This window comes from Bos indicus, chromosome 7 (genome assembly GCF_029378745.1).
Source record: "Bos indicus isolate NIAB-ARS_2022 breed Sahiwal x Tharparkar chromosome 7, NIAB-ARS_B.indTharparkar_mat_pri_1.0, whole genome shotgun sequence".
Taxonomy (NCBI): domain Eukaryota; kingdom Metazoa; phylum Chordata; class Mammalia; order Artiodactyla; family Bovidae; genus Bos; species Bos indicus.
In genome coordinates this window covers 56,988,382-57,010,354 of record NC_091766.1, presented here as the reverse complement: position 1 = coordinate 57,010,354, position 21,973 = coordinate 56,988,382, and the positions used below count along the sequence as shown (strand labels likewise).

The 21,973-nt window shown below is 41.4% G+C and overlaps 1 protein-coding gene across 1 annotated transcript in view; it reads left to right on the top strand.

Moving 5' to 3' along the window:
• The window catches only part of PLAC8L1 (PLAC8 like 1), a 32,064-nt gene extending 10,302 nt beyond the window's left edge, over positions 1-21,762 (top strand). The window contains exons 2-4 of the mRNA XM_019965170.2: positions 6,712-6,848; positions 18,792-18,928; positions 20,203-21,762. Coding sequence (XP_019820729.1) covers positions 6,712-6,848; positions 18,792-18,928; positions 20,203-20,343 — 415 coding nt within the window. The 3' untranslated portion in view covers positions 20,344-21,762. The remainder of the gene's footprint in view (positions 1-6,711; positions 6,849-18,791; positions 18,929-20,202) is intronic.
• The last annotated feature ends 211 nt before the right edge of the window (positions 21,763-21,973 follow it).

The window sequence follows — 21,973 nt, the reverse complement described above, 5'->3', positions numbered from 1 at the left end:
GACTTTAGTTAAGAGTTTGAAATAATCAAGGAGGCCTCAGTGAAGGCAGAGTAAATTCTTAGTGCTGCAAGTCTCAGTAAGGCAGATGGTGACATGAACACCACCCACCCCCCGCCCCCAGTCAAAGCATCAGATGTGTGGGGACATGCAATGGGGAGTGTGTTTAGCTGCCCGAAGAGGTGAAGGTTAGAGTGAGGGTGAAATGGGGAAAGGCTGTGTATGTCATCCAGCTCTCAGCACTCACTTATTAGGAGCTGATAACGAGAATGACTGGAGTCAGCTTCCTGCCTTCCACCAGTTGAAGCCCCTCTCTGCTTCTTCCCTTTCGGTGACCAACCTTCTTGGTCTGCCTGGGACTGTCCATCCTGGGAAAACCTTTAGGCCAAGGCAAAACCTTTAGGCCAAGGCAAACTGGAATGATTAGTCCCCCTGATTGAATTTTGAGGTATTTGGGTAGCATATGTGACCACTGAGAAACTGCCCCAGGTCTGCTTCCTCTGTTACTAGTTTCTCAGAAAACAGTACATACATGCAAGATCCTTAATTTAAATAATAACAGTAGCTGCTATCTACCATATGCCAAGTACCTGGTGTTTAATCCTTAGTGCAACTATGTAAGTAGGATATTTTAAATCCAGTTTTATGCAAGAGGAGACCAGAGCTAAGGGCTGGGGCAGTTCGTGTTTTCCAAGGTCAAACAACTAGGATGCAGCTGAGCCACATTGGACTTCAGTGTGTCTAAATCTAAGCTCTGTCCCCTTTGCACTAGTTGAAGAAGTTGCTGGATTTGATAGCAAACGGTTAGCTGCTCAGGTTGAGAAACTCTATGACCATCAGCTTTACCCACTGCTTCCAAACTCATTCCTCTTAATGGTAGTATAAGATTCTACCTATAGAATATAGAGTAATATACAGAGTTAAAAGCTGTGCATGCATGTGTGCTTAGTCATGTCCAGTTCTTTGCAAACCTTTGGACTGTGGCCCTCCAGGCTCCTCAGTCCATGGGATTCTCCAGGCAAGAATAGCAGAGGGGATTGCCATGCCCTCCTCCAGAGGATCTTCCTTACCCAGGATCTGAACCCATGTCTCCTGTGTCTTTTGCATTGGCTGGCGGGTTCTTTACCTGCTGAGCCATTGTGTGTGTGTGTGCTCAGTCGCGTCCAGCTCTTTGAGACCCTATGGACCATAGCCCATCAGGCTCCTCAGGCAAGAATACTGGAATGGGTTGCCATGTCCTCCTCCAGGGGATCTTCCCTACCCAGGGATCTAACCCTTGTCTCCTGTGTCTCTTCCATTGGCAGGTGGGTTCTTTACCGCTAGTGCCACCTAGGAAGCCCCCACTGAGCCACTGGGGAAGCCCAAAATCTGTGCAGTTCAGTTCAGTTCAGTCGCTCAGTTATGTCTGACTCTTTGTGACCCCAGGGACTGCAGCATGCTAGGCCTCCCTGTTCATCACCAATTCCCAGTTTACTCAAACTCATGTCCATTGAGTCGGTGATGCCATCCAACCACGTCATCCTCTGTCGTCCCCTTCTCCTCCTGTCATCAGTCTTTCCCAGCATCAGGGTCTTTTCAAATGAGTCAACTCTTTGCATCAGGTGGCCAAAGTATTGGAGTTTCAGCTTCAGCATCAGTCTTTCCAATGAATATTCAGGACTGATTTCCTTTAGGATGGACTGGTTGGATCTCCTTGCAGTCCAAGGGACTCTCAAGAGTCTTCTCCAACACCACAGTTCAAAAACATCAATTCTTCGGCACTAAGCTTTCTTTATAGTCCAACTCTCACATCCATACACGACTACTGGAAAAACCATAGCCTTGACTAGACGGACCTTTGTTGGCAAAGTAATGTCTGCTTTTTAATATGCTGTCTAGGTTGATCATAACTTTTTTTCCAAGGAGCAAGCATCTTTTAATTTCATGGCTGCAATCACTGACTGCAGTGATTTTGGACCCCAGAAAAATAAAGTCAGCCACTGTTTCCACTGTTTTCCCCATCTATTTGCCTTGAAGTGATGGGACTAGGTACCATGATCTTAGTTTTCTGAATGTTGAGTCTTAAGTCAACTTTTTCACTTCAGTAGTGTCCAAAATCTGTGCAGGAAGCTACAATAACTACTTTAGTTTAATACCTGTAGCAGCCCCTGAATAGCTATTCAATTTTTAAAGGAACTACGAAGTAACTGGCACATAGCAGATGCTCAGTTAAGAGTAGCTATGTTTATTTTAATTTTGACACATGAGCTATTATCTTGAAATGTTTTAGTTAATGCATGTCAATTCAAACATAAAAATGGCCAAAGATTCAGAATTATCCAAGGGAAGAAAATAATACAGTTCCTGAGTTCAAAATTAAGCAAACACATACAAACAAAAACCAACTTTTTTTTCCCCCCACCAAGGAAAAGCTATCTCAGTTATTTGATTTGGAATAGAGGAGAGGCTTCCTTGCCGTAATGAGGTGTTACACATATAATGCTGAGGTAGAAGCAGAAAATTCCCTTCTAGGGCTCCAAGCTATAAGTACATTTCTGGGGAAAATCTAATCTAGGGCTCAGCTCTAAGAAATTCCTTTACTAAAATCATTGTAAATTCTTAGTGTAATAGTGGAAGTCCCAACTTGGAGGGATTACGTTAAGAGGTAAATGCACTGGGTTGTGTGGAGGCATGTAAGAAGCTTTTAGGCTACTCTCAATAAAAACTTGATGTTTTTATGTAATCAGTTCATACCTGAGAGTTGTGCCTTTACTAGAGAATGAAACACAGTTATGGTTACAAAATTTATAGCTATATTTGAGGAGGAGACTCATAAGAGATATAACTTGTTGAAGGTGAAAGAGGAGAGTGAAAAGGCTGGTTTATAACTCAACATTCAAAAAACTAAGATCATGGCATCCAGTCCCATCACTTTAGGGCAAATAGAAGGGGAAAAAGTAGAAGCAGTGATAGATTTTCTTTTCTTCACTGTGGACAGTGACTGCAGCCATGATGTTAAAAGACGCTTACTCCTTTGGAAGGAAAGTTAGGACAAACCTAGACAGCATATTAAAAAGCAGTCATTAGTTTGCCAACAAAGGCCCATCTAGTCAAAGCTGTGTTTTTTCCAGTAGTCACGTACAGATGCAAGAGTTGGACCATAAAGCAGGTTGAAGGCCGAAGAATTGATGTTTTTGAACTGTGATGTTGGAGAAGACCTTTGAGAGTCCTTTGGATTGCAAGGAGATCAAACCAGTCAGGCCTAAAGGAAATCAACCCTGAATATTCATTGGAAGGACTGATGCTGAAGCTGAAGCTCCAATACTTTGGCCACCTGATGTGAAAAGCCAACTCATTGAAAAAGACCCTGATGCTGAGAAAGACTGAAGGCAAGAGGAGAAGGGGATGACAGGATGAGATGGTTAAATAGCATCACTGACTGAATGGACATGAAATTTAAGCAAACTCTGGGAAATAGTGAAGGACAGGGAAACCTGGCGTGCTGTAGTCCTTGGGGTTGCAAAGAGTTGGACGCAACTGAGCAACTGAACAATAATAACAATATATAACAGAAGAGATACGTGAATGCAGTTTTATCCAATTCAACAAATGTTGTGTACCCACTAGGTTTCAAGGAGTGTGCTAGAGCCTGGGGATACAGGGAGAAAGCACAGGTGCCCCCTGGCCTCAGAGTCCACATGGAAGGAGAGGAGATAAGATATATATAGAGGTAGTTTTTCTAGGACCAGTCTGAAATCTTCATAGGGCCTTAGCCTGCTCAGACTTTCATAACAAAATACCACAGACTGGGTAGCTCAAAGAACAGATACTTTTCACAGTGCTTGAGGCTGGAAGTCTAAAATCAGCTTGCCAGCATGGTTGTGTCCTCTGAAGACTTCCTGATTTGCAGCTTTCTCATTGTGTTTTTACATGGCCTTTCCTTTCTTATAAGCCAGTAGTCCTAATGGACCAGGCTGCTGCTGCTACTGCTGCTAAGTCGCTTCAGTCATGTCCGACTCTGTGCGACCCCATAGATGGCAGCCCACCAGGCTCCTCTGTCCCTGGGATTCTCCAGGCAAGAACACTGGAGTGAGTTGCCATTTCCTTCTCCAATGCATGAAAATGAAAAGTGAAAGTGAAGTCACCCAGTCATACCCAACTATTAGTGACCTCATGGACTGCAGCCCACCAGCCTCCTCTGTCCATGGGATTTTCCAGGCAAGAGTACTGGAGTGGTGTGCCATTGCCTTCTCCAATGGACCAGGATCCCACCTCTATTTCTCATTTAACCTTAATTGTCTCCTCAAAGCCCTGTCTCAAAATGTGGGCACATTGGAGGCTAGCTAGGTGTTCAACATATGAATTTGGGAGGATATAATTCAGTCTATAACAATAGGCCCTAACCCACATCATAACAAATATATTAAAATGCACCCATACCAAATGTTATACCCATTATTATTATTTTGCTGCATAGTAAGTGAAAGAATTTTTATAATTCTGCTTTTGAAATTATTGGGCTCTCAGTAATTTATGATTGGCTGCTACTGCCTAGCAGTCAGTCATTTTTGGATTTTTTTTTTTTTTTTTACAAAATTAGAAAATCATCAACTGTTTTCAAATGTAATGAAATACTACATCTAAATTCCAAATTTGACCTTAATGAGATAGATACGATACTAGATTTTTATGTTTAATTGAGCATTAACTAATTTATACTTTGCAGTTTTTATATTTTGTAGCCAATATATTTTTTCCAGGTCTCAAACACTTCTGTAGGCTCTTGTAAAGCTTGCTAGGCCCTGTGCCTTGTCTATAATGTCAAATGGACGAAAGGGTGGGGATGTCTCTTAGCTCTGCTTCACACTGCTAGGTAGGTCACTCCTAACTTTCTTTGCTCTTCCAAACTCTGGTGTGGCTTTCCCAGCTGATGTGTCTCACTGGTACTATAGCCTGGCTGTGTTCTACGCACCCTTGTCCCTTCCACCCTACCTCATAGCCTGTTTTCCTTGCCATCTCTGTTACCCTGACATCACCATCTACCTGGTAGGAGACTCAGAAGCCATTGCAGTGACCATAAGTCTCCCAAGTCCACCTGTTTCAGGTTTTAAGCTGTTATCAGGATGACTACATGGGAATTGCCTGGAAACTTTGCATACCGATTTCTATGCCTCATCTCTGGAGTCCTGTATAGTGGTCTTGGGGCTTGGGTATAACAGGGCTTGGGAATTTTTTTTTTTTTAACAAGCTAATGTGCTGTCAGGTTTGAGGTGTGGACTTGGGCAATATTGGTGAAATGAAAAAAGAGATGTGGATCTTCATAACAAGAACAATGTTCCCTATATTAGGATAACATGAAATCCCATTGGCTTTAATGTTCCAAATCAGAGGTTCTCAAAGGACTCCCCAGCTGTTTCCCTAGTGCCCCCAGAGTGTTGCCTTAAGGATGTTCAGGAGCATTCTCTCCTGGCCTCTAGTCTTTGTGTTCCAGAATAGGAAATGACAGCCCACTCCAGTATTCTTGCCTGGGAAACCTCACAAACAGAGGAGCCTGGCAGGCTATAGTCTGTGGGGTCACAAAGAGTCAGCCATGATTTAGCGACTGAGCATGCATGCCCTGTAACAACAGTTATTACAGGAAGAAATTCTGCTGTCTCTTTATTTTCTCTCAAGTATGAGGCAGGCTCTTTATTTCTTCATAACACATCAGAGACCAAGTGCAAACTCATAATGAAGCTTGCTAAAAGCGCAGAGCAAAACAATAACTCCTGTTATGTATAGGCTCAGATGCATTTTCAGCCCCTCTACCCTACTCTTGACCTGCCCCTTCCAAGGCCAGACAACAGCTTATCCTTCACTCTAGCACTCATTCCAGATATATCTCTATGGTAAGAGTTCAGGCAAAACTAACTTTCAGTCCAAGAAAGAGATGGAAATATTTTCCTCACCTCACTGTTGAAGCCTGTCCCCTGGGCCTGGTTTTTTATTTCAGAATGATTGAGCAGAATAGCTGCGCCCTTCAGGCAAAAGCAAACCAAAGTTGTACTTTGTGGCTGCACTAGGACAATCCTACATACAGTAGTATGGTATCGAGATATATTCTAAGGTCCAGATTATTCACTTAAATGATACCATCTGTTCAACTTCAGTAGCCTCGTCCAGATTTAGATGTACACTTAGTCTAATTCTTTGTCTTTTCAATAAAGGTTCAAAATCCTTGCAGTATAGTCTTCCTCATGGTCACCTTGTTACACATGCTCTGGGCACAGTAAATGAATTATGTGTCCTTCAGTTGATGTAATAACTGTATATGGTAGTTGGTAGTTTTTGCTCTTCTTAAATTTGAACAAACAGAAAGCAGAGAGGTTAAGCAGCTTAACCAAGGTCAAGCTTCCAGGAAGGGGCACACTGAGGTTTGAACAGAGGCCCCTTGGTTCCAAATCTGTGAATCTAACTATTATGAAACACAGAGAAGCATTGAGGTAGTAGACTGAATATTGAGTTTGAGTAATGGGACTTGGAATAGTAATGCCATTAATTAAAATGGGGCAAAAGATTGGAAGAGGTGGTATGATGGAGGAGGAGGGAGGGAAGTGGTAAGGTCAGCTTGGGCTATGGAACAAGAGCCACTGGGCATCATTGGGTCCTTGTCTGTTTATCACTCTGTCCTGGCTTGATGAGTATCTTTCTGAATCATCTTTGTTTCCAAGTTAATCACCATCCTTGACTCTCCAGGAGCTGTGCACCAGCCCAGGCTGTGGTGAAGCAGCCTGTCCGGGGAGCCAGCAGCAGGACAGCAATCACAGCCATTGTCCAGACTGGTGGGGACTGGAGCACTGGCCTCTTCAGTGTCTGCAGAGATAGGAGAATCTGTATGTTTTTTCTCTTCCTTTAAGTTCTTTACTATTTTCTTTCCTGAGACACCAGTAGGTAGAAAAACTACGTTAGGTCCAAGGACAGAAATTAAATGGTTTCAGACTAATTGGACTAATATTCTAGTGACTCAAATATACTCCTTGGCAGGAAGAATTTTGCTTTCAGTGATGTGGATGTTTTGAAAGAGTAAGTGGTAACTTAAAAGATTTTTTAAATGACAAAATCCATTGTAAACAAAGATGCACAAAATGGGCTCCTTTGTCTGCAGCTGATGGAGCATAAATTATTATAGGTTTCTTGGTGAATGGCTAGTAATACCTGTAAAAACAACCTCAAGTGTAATGTAGCCTTTGACCTAGTAATTACATTTTTAGGCATTTAGTCTAAGGAAACAAATCATGTGCAAGGTTTTAGCAACATCATTAAAATTGGCAGCACTGGTTATTGTAGCAACAATCTAGAACAAACCAAGTATTCCATGGGGGCTTCCATACCATGAATTATTATACAGCCATGAAAAGTCATATTGTAGAATGATACTTACTGAGATGGAAAAATGTTGGGATACATTTTTAAGTTAAAGAATCAGATTGTAAAACCATACACATTAGACATTATTTGGGGGGAGGATATTTAGAGAAATATCTGGAAGGATACAAATACAAATGCTTACAGCAGTTGTCTCCAGATGGTATGCTAATGAATAATTTTTCTTTTCACTTATTTCTAGTATTTCTGTGAGGAAAGTGTATTACTCCCATAACAGTAAGACCAATCATAAAAAGAAGCTCCCTTTGTTGGCTGAAATCTTCAGATGCTGGTTTAGCTGTGAAGAAGCACCAGCAACACTGTCCTCTACTGCATGATTTTCCCCTGGGTTAAAGTTCAGAGCACTTGGATTCTATTTTTACCTTGGGACATTCTGACTGGATACCACCTGTCAGTATCCTTTTCCAGGACCTGATGCTCTCGCCCTAAGGAGTAACTTGGTCACAGAATCTTCTTTTTTGGGGTGTGGGGTGGGGGTGGTTTCCTTTGTGATGGATGAGGGCTAGTCTCTTAAGTTCAATAGACTTTAATATTTTCATGGCTTCTCACCCTGTAGAGGCCCAAACAAGATCTGAATTTGTCCTAAAGCCTCACAGGATATATCAACCAGAGAGCTCTGAGCCATTATCCAATCCAAGGCTTATTCATCTGGGTCTTGCTGAGTCAAAAGCTCTAAACCGTTTTTGGTGTTCTGATCATCCAAGCCCGAGCCTTCACTGTTTGCCTGGGCCTCACAGACAAGAGAGCTCCCAGCTCTAAACCATACCTTCTGTTGCTGTCCCTTTGACCATCTGACCCAGAGCCCAGCAGATTTCTTCCTGCCACTGCTACCCATGTGAACTCCTGACCAGACAATTATGGCAGCTGTTCTCTGATTCTGTCAGGATTCTTCCTGGTTCTTGTCCACACTCTCTGACTTCAGTTGTTACCCAGTATTGTAGTACAGAGAAGGCAGAATAACCATAGGGAGATATGGAGACCTTACCCCAATTTGGGAACTGGACGATTTTCCTTTCATAGCTTGTAGCTGGTGATTGGGAGTTGGGATATCAAGGCATTTCCAAGTAGAGCAAAGCTTGAAATATAATGTAGTGGTTAGGAGAACACATTTGTGTTGAGTATAGTCCTCGCCTTGAATCTTAACTTTGCCTCTTACTGGCAATTTGACCTTGAACAAATTCTCAGTCTTCATTTTTCCACCCCTAAAATGAGGGTAAATAAAGGTGCCCACCTTAAAGATTGTCAGGATTAAAGCAGATAATGCATAGTACCTACTCAAGAACACTGGTCTGGAACATAACTGGATCAGAGTCTTTTTTGGTTGCCTACTATATAGGGTTAAACACTGTCCCCTCAAAATTCCTGTTCACCTATAGGCTCTGCATGTGGCCTTATTTAGAAACAGTCTTGCATTGTTGTCACGTTAAAAAGAGGTTATGCTAGATTAGGGTGGGCTCTAATCCAATTTGGACACACACAAAGATTGCCATGTGAAGACAGGCACAGATTAAATAATGCATCTATAAGCCAGACACGGTCAGCGAGCGCCAGCAACCACCAAAGTTTGGAGACAAGCATGGAAAAGACTTTCCCCAGAGCTTCCAGAGGACCAACTCTGCCAACGCATTGACTTCAGACTTCTAGCCTCCAGAATTCTCCAGTGAGAGAATACTTTCTATTGTTTTGAGACGTCCAGTCTGTTGTATTTTGTTATGGCAGCCCTAGGAAATTAATACTGAAGCAAACATTGAATTTCATTAGGAGGCTATGGGGCAGTTCACAAAATCAGGAAATAAACGAAAACCTGTGCTTACGAGGGACAAGATGCATAATCAAGAGATAGTTGACAAACTGGTCAACTCCAAACATTTTAATCCTTATGCTTTCCTGTCTGAGAATTACTCTGTCAGCAATGGAGCCCAATTTGCCTAGCCTAATCATGCCTGCTGCTTGACCGGCCCAGGGCAGTTTGAGTGACAGTTCTCCCACTATGGCTGGCAATAGTGAAGGGGTATTTTCCTAAATTCACTACTGGGGTGTGTTACCATGAACACCCCCCTCCCCACGGCAATAATACACAGTAATGACCTTAGTAGAGCTCAGGTATTAATATTGTTATTATAAATTTTTATCTTCTAGTGTGTTGAGAGCAAAGAGTAGAATCAGGAGACTTAGACTAGCTGCTGCCTAATTCCAAGAGTACTTAAAAAAAGTTGATCAAAGAAGGGACCATTCACCACCCCCTCCGCCTTAAACATTGTTTCACTGCTTAGCTCTGCACCCCACCCCCAACAGTGTTCTCAAGACCCAGCACACTGGGTCTTCTGGGTCCCTGCTTGTCCATTTGAGAGCCCATTCGAGGGGCCAGCGAGGAAGGAAGGACATGTGAAGAATACAGTATTCTTTACAGTTGGATGTGACCTGCACAGGAGAGGCCATGGATATTATAGTACCAGGTGATCGCGAATGTTCTGTGTCCTAACTTATCTTCCCTGGATGGGCCTCTGCTTCATGACTGCTCATAGTGTCTCTAAGCTCATTGCCTCACCAGAAAATTTGAAGGCAGTATGACTTTATACACTGGTTGTCTGCACCGCAGTTCCCAGGATGCAGCTGGAGCACTAGTGCCACGAGTGGTGGATTTTTTCCTTTGTTTAAAAGGTCTACTTCAACCACAAAGTTTTATTTCAAGCAAATCACTGGGACAGTAGTTGTGACAACCTTCGAAAGAGAGATCTTCTTTCCATGACTTTGTTTCACATCAGGTTCCCATCCTGGGAACCGTTTTTTGCATTAAATGTTGAGAATGACTGCTACAATTTGTCATCCATTAAGCAAAGGGTACATTATGAGCAGTGATGATTTCCATTTATTTTTGACATTTTGATTCTTCATTTAATTGCGACTCTATTTTTTAAACTGCCTCCCTCTTCCCACCTCAGCTCTTTCATCTGAATTCACACTGCACAGGGATTAGAAATAGGTGCTTCTATGTCCTTTGAAGATGTGGCTTCTGAAAGCTCAGATGAGAAGATGAAGCCAAGATGAAATAAGTGGCTGTGAAATGGCTTCATGGGTGAAAGGCTGGCCATTCCAGCTGGGAATGTTTGTGATGTTGTCTCAGAGGAGGTTGATGTGGAAGGTGTAATCAACCTGGGTTTATAGTTCAGCCAGTATTTACCTATGTATAGTCATGTGATAGGTGTTATAGACATAATAGTGAATAAGACAGAGATGGTTTCTGAGAGGAGATAGGCAATAAGCAAATAGACAAATAATTGTAGTGGTGCTAAATGCCATGGAGGAAATAAACGGTGTTTTGAAAGGAAATTATAGGGGGTAAGTAAAGGATGGCATCTCTGGGGAACTGACTTAAGCTGATTCCTGAAAGATGGTAAACAGCCAGCCACTAAAACCACCTTCCCTGTGGAGGCACCACAAGTGTCAGGCAGCAAAGAGCTTTGTGTGGAGGAGGAATCATCAGATGCCCAAGGTGGGGAGGGGGAAGCAGGCCAGGAATTTCCCTTTGGTTTTCTGGAAGAGGAAGAGGCATGAAAAGGCTCCAGACTAGGAGTCACATCCCTGAACGGTATTTTGGGTACACTGTGTACCATCTGTAAGCAGTCACAACTGGTCATGCTAACTGGTCTTGCCCAGCAGAGATCTGACAAACAGGAGGCGCTTATGAATATTTCCTGAATGACAGACACATCAATGAATGAATTTTAACCTGTATTCTCACTTGCTTCCTTCTTTCCTGCACTTCACTGAAACAATCATACAAACACAATCAGAAGGGATATTGAGGTCACCTGATCTGGGCCCTCACCAGCTTGTCTAAGTTTCCCCTACAGGAGGCTTGGCAAGGACCTGACAGCCTTGGCTTTCTGAACATTTCTGGGGAGGAGGGCTCCTCTCCCTTGGAGCCTGCTCAGTGCTTAAAAAAATGGTTTTGAATAGATTAGCAGGCACATGGTACAAAATTCAAAAGTACCTGTCCCTTTAGTATATGAAGAGCAGGAAGTCCATCCCTGTTCTCCTATGCCGCCCAGTTCTTCCCAGAGCCCATCACTCTTACCTGAGCCCCAATGTAGTCTGTAAAGATATAAACCATTTTAATGAAGATAGATTAATTTTTTTTTATTAGAAAAGTATCATATCATCATGGGAATAAAGAAAAATATAAAAGGCTATAAAAGAAGAAAGCAGTACCCTATAATTCCAGCCACCAGAGATAAAGTGTTAATATTTCAGTATGTCCTTCCAGATTTTTTCTGTATATGTGGTATATATAATTGATGCAAATAATGGAATTATAAACACAATTCTGTGTTTTTATTTTGTTTTAACAATATAGGTGATCAGGCCATATCAGCTCTTCTGGAGCTAATATTTTAAATGGCTGCATAGATTCCATTGTATGAATGTACCATAATTCATTTATCTGCAGTTCTTACTAGCAGACCTTTTTGTGGTTTCCAGATGTTTTGCTATTCAAACCAGTGCTCTGTGAGTATACTCATATAGGCGCCATACGTGTGTCCGTTGATCTGTCGGGTAATTGCTGAGGAGTAAACCTGCTGGTCTGGAGAAGGCAATGGCACCCCACTCCAGTACTCTTGCCTGGAAAATCCCATGGATGGAGGAGCCTGGTAGGCTGCAGTCCACAGGGTCGCTAAGTCAGACACGACTGAACGACTTCACTTTGACTTTTCACTTTCATGCATTGGAGAAGGAAATGGCAACCCACTCCAGTGTTCTTGCCTGGAGAATCCCAGGGACGGGGGAGCCTGGTGGGCTGCTGTCTATGGGGTCACACAGAGTCGGACACGACTGAAGTGACCTAGCAGCAGCAGCAGCAAACCTGCTGGTCAGAGAGCACGTCCCATTTTACGTCTCCACCGATGTTGCCGAACAGCTCTCCATTTAGAAGCTGTACTAATTTACACTCCCACCCGCCTCAATGTATGAGCAAGCTCTATTCCTTTTTTAAGCATCTTTTTCTGTTAGATGATTCTGCTTTTTGTAATAACTGATCTGAAATGTGCCTCACTGCAGTTTCCACCCACCTTTCCTGCTTCTGCTCCCTGGGGCTCCACATGGTTCTGTGTGGCTCCTTTTTATCTTGACCCCTCTGTGAGTTAGAGGGATGAATAGTGAGCTACATTCCATGCTTGAGGGTGGAGTTCATGTCAGAGAACAGGCCAGGAATACTTAGGCAGTGGGAGCTGACATAACCACCAGGCCTTTGAGTGTAAGAGGAAGAGGCTGAATTTATGGCTTGGATCTTTCTTGACCCTCAGTTTCTTTAAAAAAAAAAAAAAATATATATATATATATACACACACACACACATATCTATATTTATATGTATGTATTGGAATATATATCTGTGTCTGTATATATATATATATACATGCATATACAAATAACACATGAATATGCTTATTTTATTAAAAAATGAAACATTACAGAAAACAATCATGTCACTCTTTTTCATTTACATATACATCTATTAGTAATATATACTACTGCTTTGTAGCTCTTTAAACAAAGCATAAATGAATTATGCTATAATTTTATTATGCAGTTTGATTTTTTTAACTCAAAATATATCTTAGAGATTTATCCCTGTTGTTACTTAGTTTATCTTTCACTGCATTCTTAATCATTCCCTAGTATGATTTATACCATCATGATTTATTTATGCTTTTGTCTATCAATGTACACTTGTTTTAAATTTTAAGTCACAAATAATGCAGCAGTGGATATCCTTGTACCTGCCTCTTTGTGTGCATGTGTAAGCATTACTCTTATATGTGGAATTACTGGATCCAAGAGTATTTAAAAACTTTACTTGATTCAGCCAAGTTGCTTTCAAAAATGTGCCAACTCCACTCCCATCTGTGTGGGGAGTACCTATTTCTCTACGGTGTCCCACAACATTTGATATTAAAAAATTAAGAAAAATTCGGCATTCTTATTGGTAATAAATGGTTTCCGATTGTCAATATGCAATTCCCTGATTACTAATGATGTTGAACAACTTCTCATGTTTGTTATTGGCCGTTTGTGTTTCTTGTTGAGTAAATTACCTATTCATGTCTTATGTTCATTTTCTTCTTTTGTTTAATCCTTTATATATTGATTTGTAGGATTTCTGTGTATATTCTGGATCCTAAACCTTGGTCTATGGTATAGGTAGCAGAATTTCCTCTGAGAGTCTCCTTCAGACAAAGGATTCCATCATCCTGCCCTGAGCAAGGATCTTTCATTTCCTAAAGAAGCTGCATAATTTCAGCCTGTCCCACAGAAATAAATACCAAGTGGCGGTAGTGAGGGCACTGTCTTGGAACACATAACTCCAGAGTTGTTTACTAGATAAATACGTAAAACGTGAGATCATATGGCATATGTGTTATGTGTGGTAGTTGAGACTTTGGAGTCAGACTTATTTGAGTTCAAACGTGGCCTCTGCACCTTCCTAATAAATGTATGAACTTGGGCAAATAGCTTAAATCCTCTGGGCTTTAGATTGCTCATCTGTAAAATGGGCCTAGTAAGAGTAAATTTTATAGGATTGTTGTGAGAATTAAGTGAGTTAATACATGCAGAGTACTTTTAGCAGGGCTTGGCACATGGTAAAATCTGTAAATTACCAGCTGTTATGTAATAAAACTTTGGCTTTTATAGTGCTTTGTTTTTATTATATCTGGCTTCTGTCCAAAGGTAATTGAATTTTGGGTGTGTTTCCTCAGTATCTATTACTGCCTCATAATGAACACTAAGATAACGTGGCTATACAATGGGAAGGCTTAAAAATAAAATTAACAGCATGTGTTATTTAAAAATACGTATGAGTCATAAAAATAAGGTACAAGAATTCCAGTGCACAAAACAACATCTTTACAAAAGGCTTACGAAGGATGGTGGGCATTTCTTTGTCAAGTAAAGTGGTACAGCGCAGGCTATTGTGTAAACACAATTTATTATTCACTTAGCTTGCCAGCTTTATAATTATGCAACTTTGATTAATTTTTTATTTGCAGAGATACACACTACTGTATTTTGTAATTGATGCATAAAATTAGTTTTGGTTGACTTCTATGTACCATGATTTCAAAGTTCCCTAAATCAGGGCTGCATACCATATTACCACTCTGAACTCACGGTAAGTTCTTGGGCCACTTGCTATCCTCTGACCTGTTTGTACCAGTAGTCAGTGCTGTGTGGGGCCTGCTGATCTTGCTAAGAGTAATGATTTTTTTAAATGTGGGCTGAAACATCCTAGACTTAATCAAGGCTGAATTTAGTGTTTGCTTTGGGCCAAGTGATGACTGCAATACATAATCTAGCAATTATCTCAAGATTCCTGATGAAAGAGAGGAAACAGACCTTCTGTTCCTGGAAGGTAGGCTGCTCCTCATCCTCCTCCCACTCCAGCCTCATGCCCTTCGTGCGCATGTGCTCCCTCACCCCTTACATGAAATGGAAGAAGTCCAGAATCCAGGCACATTCCCTGGAGGTTATAAAATAAAACAGCATTCCTAGATTTCTGCTTCTTTGTCACTGAAACTGGGAGTGGGACTCTGTACTCCTGACTGTTGAAGAGGGAGGGAGGGATGAAGAGTCAGAGACTGGTCTTTGACAGGGTATTTTTTAAATTAATTTATTTTAATCAGAGGCTACTTACTTTATAATATTGTAGTGGTTTTTGCCACATTGACATGAATCAGCCATGGGTGTACATGTGTTCCCCATCCTGAACTCCTCTCCCACCTCCCTCCCCATCCCATCCTTCTGGGTCATCCCAGTGCACCAGCCCTGAGTACCCTGTCTCATGCATCGAACCTGGACTGGCAATCTGTTTCACATATGATAATATACATGTTTCAATGCTATTCTCTCAGATCATCCCACCCTCGCCGTCTCCCACAGAGTCCAAAAGACTGTTCTGTACATCTGTGTCTCTTTTGCTGTCTTGCATACAGGGTTATCGTTACCATCTTTGTAAATTCCATATATATGCATTAGTATGCTGTATTGGTGTTTTTCTTTCTGGTTTATTTCACTCTGTAAAATAGGCTCCCAGTTTCATCTACCTCATAAGAACTGATTCAAATGTGCTGTTTTTAATGGCTGAGTAATACTCCATTGTGTATATGTACCACGAATTTTAACCATTCGTCTGCTGATGGACATCTAGGTTGCTTCCATGTCCTGGCTATTATAAACAGTGCTGCGATGAACATTGGGGTGCACGTGTCTCTTTCAATTCTGGTTTCCTCGGTGTGTATGCCCAGCAGTGGGATTGCTGGGCATATGGCAGTTCTATTTTCAGTTTTTTAAGGAATCTCCACACTGTTCTCCACAGTGGCTGTACTAGTTTGCATTCCCACCAACAGTGTAAGAGGGTTCCCTTTTCTCCACACCCTCTCCAGCATTTATTATTTGTAGACTTTTGGATAGCAGCCATTCTGACCTGCATAAGATGGTACCTCATTGTGGATTTGATTTGCATTTCTCTGATAATGAGTGATGTTGAGCATCTTTTCATGTGTTTGTTAGCCATCTGTATGTCTTCTTTGGAGAAATGTCTGTTTAGTTCTTTGGCCCATTTTTTGATTGGGTCGTTTATTTTTCTGAAATTGAGCTTCAGGAGTTGCTTGTATATTTTTGAGATTAATTCTTGTCAGTTGCTTCATTTGCTATTATTTTCTCCCGTTTGGAAGGTTCTCTTTTCACCTTGTTTAGTTTCCTTCGTTGTGCAAAAGCTTTTAAGTTTAATTAGGTCCCATTTGTTTATTTTTGCTTTTATTCCCATTACTCTGGGAGGTGGGTCATAGAGGATCCTGCTATGATTTATGTCGGAGAGGGTTTTGCCTATGTTTTCCTGTAGGAATTTTATAGTTTCTGGTCTTAAATTTAGATCTTTAATCCATTTTGAGTTTATTTTTGTGTATGGTGTTAGAAAGTGTTCTAGTTTCATTCTTTTACAAGTGGTTGACCAGTGTCCCCAGCACCACTTGTTAAAGAGATTGTCTTTTCTCCATTGTGTATTCTTGCCTCATTTGTCAAAGATAAGGTGTCCATGTAGCTGCTGCTGCTAAGTTGCTTCAGTTGTGTCCCACTCTGTGCGACCCCATAGACGGCAGCCCACCAGGCTCTGCTGTCCCTGGGATTCTCCAGGCAAGAACACTGGAGTGGGTTTCCATTTCCTTCTCCAATGTAAGAAAGTGAAAGTGAAGTTACTCAGTCATGTCCGACTCTTCGCGACCCCATGGACTGCAGCCCTCCAAGGCTCCTCCGTCCATGGGATTTTCCAGGCAAGAGTACTGGAGTGGGTTGCCATTGCCTTCTCTGAAGGTGTCCATAGGTGCATGGATTTATCTCTGGACTTTCTATTTTGTTCCATTGATCTGTATTTCTGTCTTTGTGCCAGTACCATACTGTCTTGATGACTGTAGCTTTGTAGTATAGCCTGAAGTCAGGCAGATTGATTCCTCCAGTTCCATTCTTCTTTCTCAAGATTGCTTTGGCTATTCGAGGTTTTTTGTATTTCCATACAAATTGTGAAATTACTTGTTCTAGTTCTGTGAAAAATACCATTGGTAGCTTGATAGGGGTAGCTTGATAGGGATTATATTGAATCTATAGATTGCTTTGGGTAGTATACTCATTTTGACTGTATTGATTCTTCTAATATGCTTATGTGAGCCTTTGTGTCTGTTGCACTATGAACAGTACCATGTAACACTCATCAGAATGAATAAGATAAAAAAAAAGACTGATGATAGCAAATGTTGGTGAGGCTGTGGAACAACAAACTCTCATATGTTGCTGGTGGGAATGTAAAGTGGCACAAATACTTTGAAGAACTCTTTGTGAATTTCTGGTTAAATTTACATCTGCCTCATGACCTAGCAATTCCACCTGCAGGAATCCACCCAAGTGAAATGGAAATGTCTATCCACATAAATACTTGTGTATGAATGTTCAAAGTACTTAACCATAATAGCAAAAAATGGAATTATCAGTTGGAAAATGGATAAATGATTTATAGAACATTTATACATTGGCGTTACTACTCAACAATAAAAAGAACAAAGTACAGATGCCTATAACAACAGAGATGAATCTCAAGAAACACGTGGTTGAACAAAAGACAGTTATGAAAGTAAACATGATTCATTTATATGAAGTTTGCAAAAAGGTAAAACCCCTTAATGGGAATAGAAATCAGAATAGTGATCACGTCTGGAGTGGGGTGGGAGGACTGGGATCATCCAGGAAGGGACACAAGGGAGCTCTGTGGGGTGAAGGCAGTGTTCTACATGTTTGGGTACTTCGGTGAATGTGATTGTCACAACTCATCCAACTCAACGTTTATGGTCTGTGGATTTTCTTGTATATAAATTATGCCTCAATTACATATTTATTGAATACATTTTTAAAGGTTATGGTTAATTTTTTTTTCTTTCATAGTTCAGATTACTTGTATTCATCAAGGTTGTCATCTTTTGGAATGATGTTAACATCTTAATCATTTACCAGAGATTTATAACCTGGAGTCCAATGATAGCTTTCAATGGATCCTTGAACCCTGTGAAACTGAATGCACAATTTTGCATTTCTGTGTGCATGTATTTTTCTTTCCCCTTAAAAGTTCATAGCTATCACCATATACACAAAAGGGTCCATGACCCCAAAATGTTTTTAAAACAGAACCATTGTGTTAATGGTTCATGCAGGATGTGTAGGGAATGGTATCAGTAAGTTAAAGATGAATGAATGAATAAATGATCAACTGTTTCCAGTACATGTTTGAGGAACCAAGCTTCTACTAGTTTACAGATTAAAACTGGCAGGTGTCAGTGGCTCCATGAAACTGCAAACATTAGAGAAACCTTTAGGCCTGAGAAATAGAATAAAGTCCTGATAAGAATAGCAGGCAGAATCAGTGTATCATAAAAGAGCTTTCAATCACATATATAAAAAAGATGGCTGCTATTCAAAAGTATTATATACTGTGTCTATTTTAAATATTGAAATTAGATAGATGAACATAATAGAAGTAACACATGTTTCAACTATAAAAATTTAATGCTTTTCTCTTGACAGTAGAAACAATTACTGTAGTGAATGTTAAAAGAATTGTAGCAGGTTCAGCTTTGCCAGTGTTTAACAAAAGAAGAAATTTTGATGTGGCTCAGTTATGGCAATTTTAATACACTGAATTTTGAGAATTGGTTATTCATCCTCAATCCCTGATTGTAGGGAGACAAAGCAGTATTAAATTGATGGCATAGGGTTGTAAATGCTCTTTGAGGTGTGATGTGGCTACAAGCACCTCTGAGAACCTTGACTTGCTTTTATGTGATTATTGACAGGTTTCTGTGGTCTTTTTTGTCCCATGTGTCTTGAGTGTGACATCGCCAGGCATTATGGAGAGTGTTTTTGTTGGCCATTGTTACCTGGGTCCACCTTTGCACTGAGAATTGGCACCAGAGAGAGACATAAAATACGGGTAAGTAAGTGTGTTTGGATGTATGTGTATATGAGAACCTGGATGGATGCCTTTCAAACCTGTGATTATTTTTATAAGTGAGGTGTGGGTGAGGATATTAAAAACACCATACATAGTGGAAGGCTTTGGGAAAGGAAAGGGAAGAAATTTCTCATTTCACTTGTTACTAGGATGTATATTAAACCAAAATGCCACATTTTGAAGGGTATTTCCAAGGGAGACCTATTATAGTTAGACTGTTGGCCAGTGAGCCACTTCTGTTTCTCTCTTGTTACATCAAGAGAAGACAGTTGTTGTTGTTTAGTCACCCAGTTGTGTCTGACTCTTTGCGGCCCTGAAGACTGCAGCACGCCAGGATTCCCTGATCCTCACCATCTCCCAAAGTTTGCCCAAGTTCATGTCCATTGCATTGGTGATACCATCCAGCCATCTCATCCTCTGTCATCTCCTCCTCCTGCGCTCAATCTTTCCAATGATGACAGGTGGACATGCACCAGATTTGAAGGATAAACTTGGGATAACCTCACTTAAAATGTAGGCTCTCTGGCATACTCAGAATTCACTTAGGGGATTCCCTGAGGACACTTCAAAGAACCAGACAATTTCTAGTGTGGTTGAGACTGCGGTACAAGGAGAGACTGAGGAGAGACAAGTCATACCTACTCAGATGTGTACAGATAAAAAGGCATCTTTTTATCTATTCTTGTGAAATGATCCCTAAGATGTATATTTAGCAAAAGAATATATATATATATATGTAAAATGTAATGTGTACATATCTATATATATCTGTATGCCTAGACTTAGAATTTATCTGGAAGTCTATATAAGAACTGCCCACAATGGTTGTGTCCTGACAGGTAACTGGGTGGCCAGGGGGATTTACTTTTTTACTTCCTCTCCCTTCTTACTGTGGGAATTTTGGATCACGTACACTTATTACTCCAGATAAGTAAATTAAATAATTAATTATAAATATTAAGTTCTAAGAGAAAAAAGAGATGTTGACAGAGAATTTTCTGTCAGTGAGACAGTGTTTTTCAAGTATGAAGCCTTGAGGGCTGGTCTCTGAATTGCAAGGATTGATTAGCAGTCGAGGTGCTTGGCACCCGAGTAACCCCAGTGGAATTGTGTCCATGGGCAATGACTTCAGGGTGGTGGTGGATCTTGGGAGCATTGGATGGGATGGACCATGAGGTAATACTGTGGAGGTCCCCAGGTAGTGGAACTGAGCCTGTGTGACGGCACCAGAACACACACGGTTTCTCCCCTAGGGTACCCTGTGTGAGGACTGGCTGGCAGTATATTGTTGCTGGCCTTGCTCCATCTGCCAGGTGGCCCGGGAACTCAAGGTGAGAACCTCCCAACTCTACGAAATCTATACGGCCCCTTCGACCAAAGAAACTATTATTTGACAGAGCAAGAAAACTCCTCCTTCCTCACTTCCCCACACCCTCCTCTTAAATCCCTCTTGGTGGAGAGATTGTTCTTAAGGTTTCCCTGAAGTAGTATGAAAATAAATGGTTTCCCACTACTGTGTTTACTGTTGTCCTTTCTTCACACATACCCCCTGATGAAAACACTTATTGGTCTGAAGTTGCTGTCCCAGCTCGGCCATGCTAGGCAGGTTAGAGAGGTAAGCTTTGTGCCCTCCACACCCTGCGTGGAGTTGGGAAGGTTGAATTCCACCCCCCATCTTCCCCTTTCACAAGGGATGTCTGGGAAGCTGGAAGAATTGTTATATGGCTTTCTTATGCTAAGCCTCTTTTCCCAAAGTATCGATGATGGGGCAGAAGATGGTTAATTAAATTTTAACGTTTTATTTTCTTATTTTTAAATTTTTATTGGAGTATGGTTGATTTACAATGCTGTGTTAGTTTCAGGTGTACAGCAAAGTGAATCACATAGGACTTGGACTGGGCCCTAAACACCACTGTAATATAGGAGCATTGTCCTTCCTTTGTCCTGACTCCTTCAATCCTGACTGCATAAAGGAGAGAGCCTCAGCTTGTTGCTGACTTTGAACAACTCCCCAGCACGTGTAAATCTTTAGCCCCAGACTCAAGGCCTTAGGTGGGCAGCTGTTGAATCGTGCCCCTCCCCCAACCCCTTCCTACCAAAGATATGTTTAAGTCCTAACTCCTGGTATATGTGAATGTGCCCTTATTTAGAAATAGTCTTGCAAATGTAATTAAGATGAGTCATTAGGGTGGGCCCTAGGCCAGTATAGCTATTGTCCTTACAAGAGGAGATGAGACACAAAGGTGGAGACACACATAGAGAAGACAGCTGTGTGAAGATGGAGGCAGAGACTGGAGTGATGCTACCACAAACCAAGGAGTGCCTGGGGGTACCTGAAGGTAGGAGTTGTTCAGTCGCTAAGTTGTGTCCAACTCTTTGCCACCCCATGGACTGCAGCATGCCAGGCTTCCCTGTCCTTCACTGTCTCCTGGAGTTTGCTCAAACTCATGTCCATCGATTTGGTGGTGCCATCCAACCATCTCATCCTCTGTTGCCCCCTTCTCCTCATGTCCTCAATCTTTCCCAGCATCAGGGTCTTTTCCGATCAGTCAGCTCTTCACATCAGGTGGCCAAAGTATTGGAGCTTCAGCTTTAGCATCAGCTGGGAGAGACAAGGGAATATTTTCTCCTAGAGGTTTCAGAGGGAGCACTGCCCAGCCAGCATCTTGATTTTGGACTTCCAGCCTCCAGAACTTTGAGAGGATACATTTACATTGTTCTAAGCCATCTGGTTTGTGTTTCTTTGTTACAGCAGCTGTAGGAAACTAGTTCACTCACCATCTACCATGTGAGTAGAATACTCTTGTTTTTGTTAGCATGGCAGCATAGAGCAGTGCTGAGGACCGTGGGGTCTGAAGCTGAACTGCCTCCTTTATTTACTAATTATGTAACTACAGGCAAATTTGCGAATCTGTCAGTACCTCAGTGTCTTCCTCTGTAAAATGACAGTACTAACTTCACAGGGTTGTGAGGATTTTAACAAGTTAAGACACTTAGCTCAATGTTCAGAAAGGAGCAAGGACT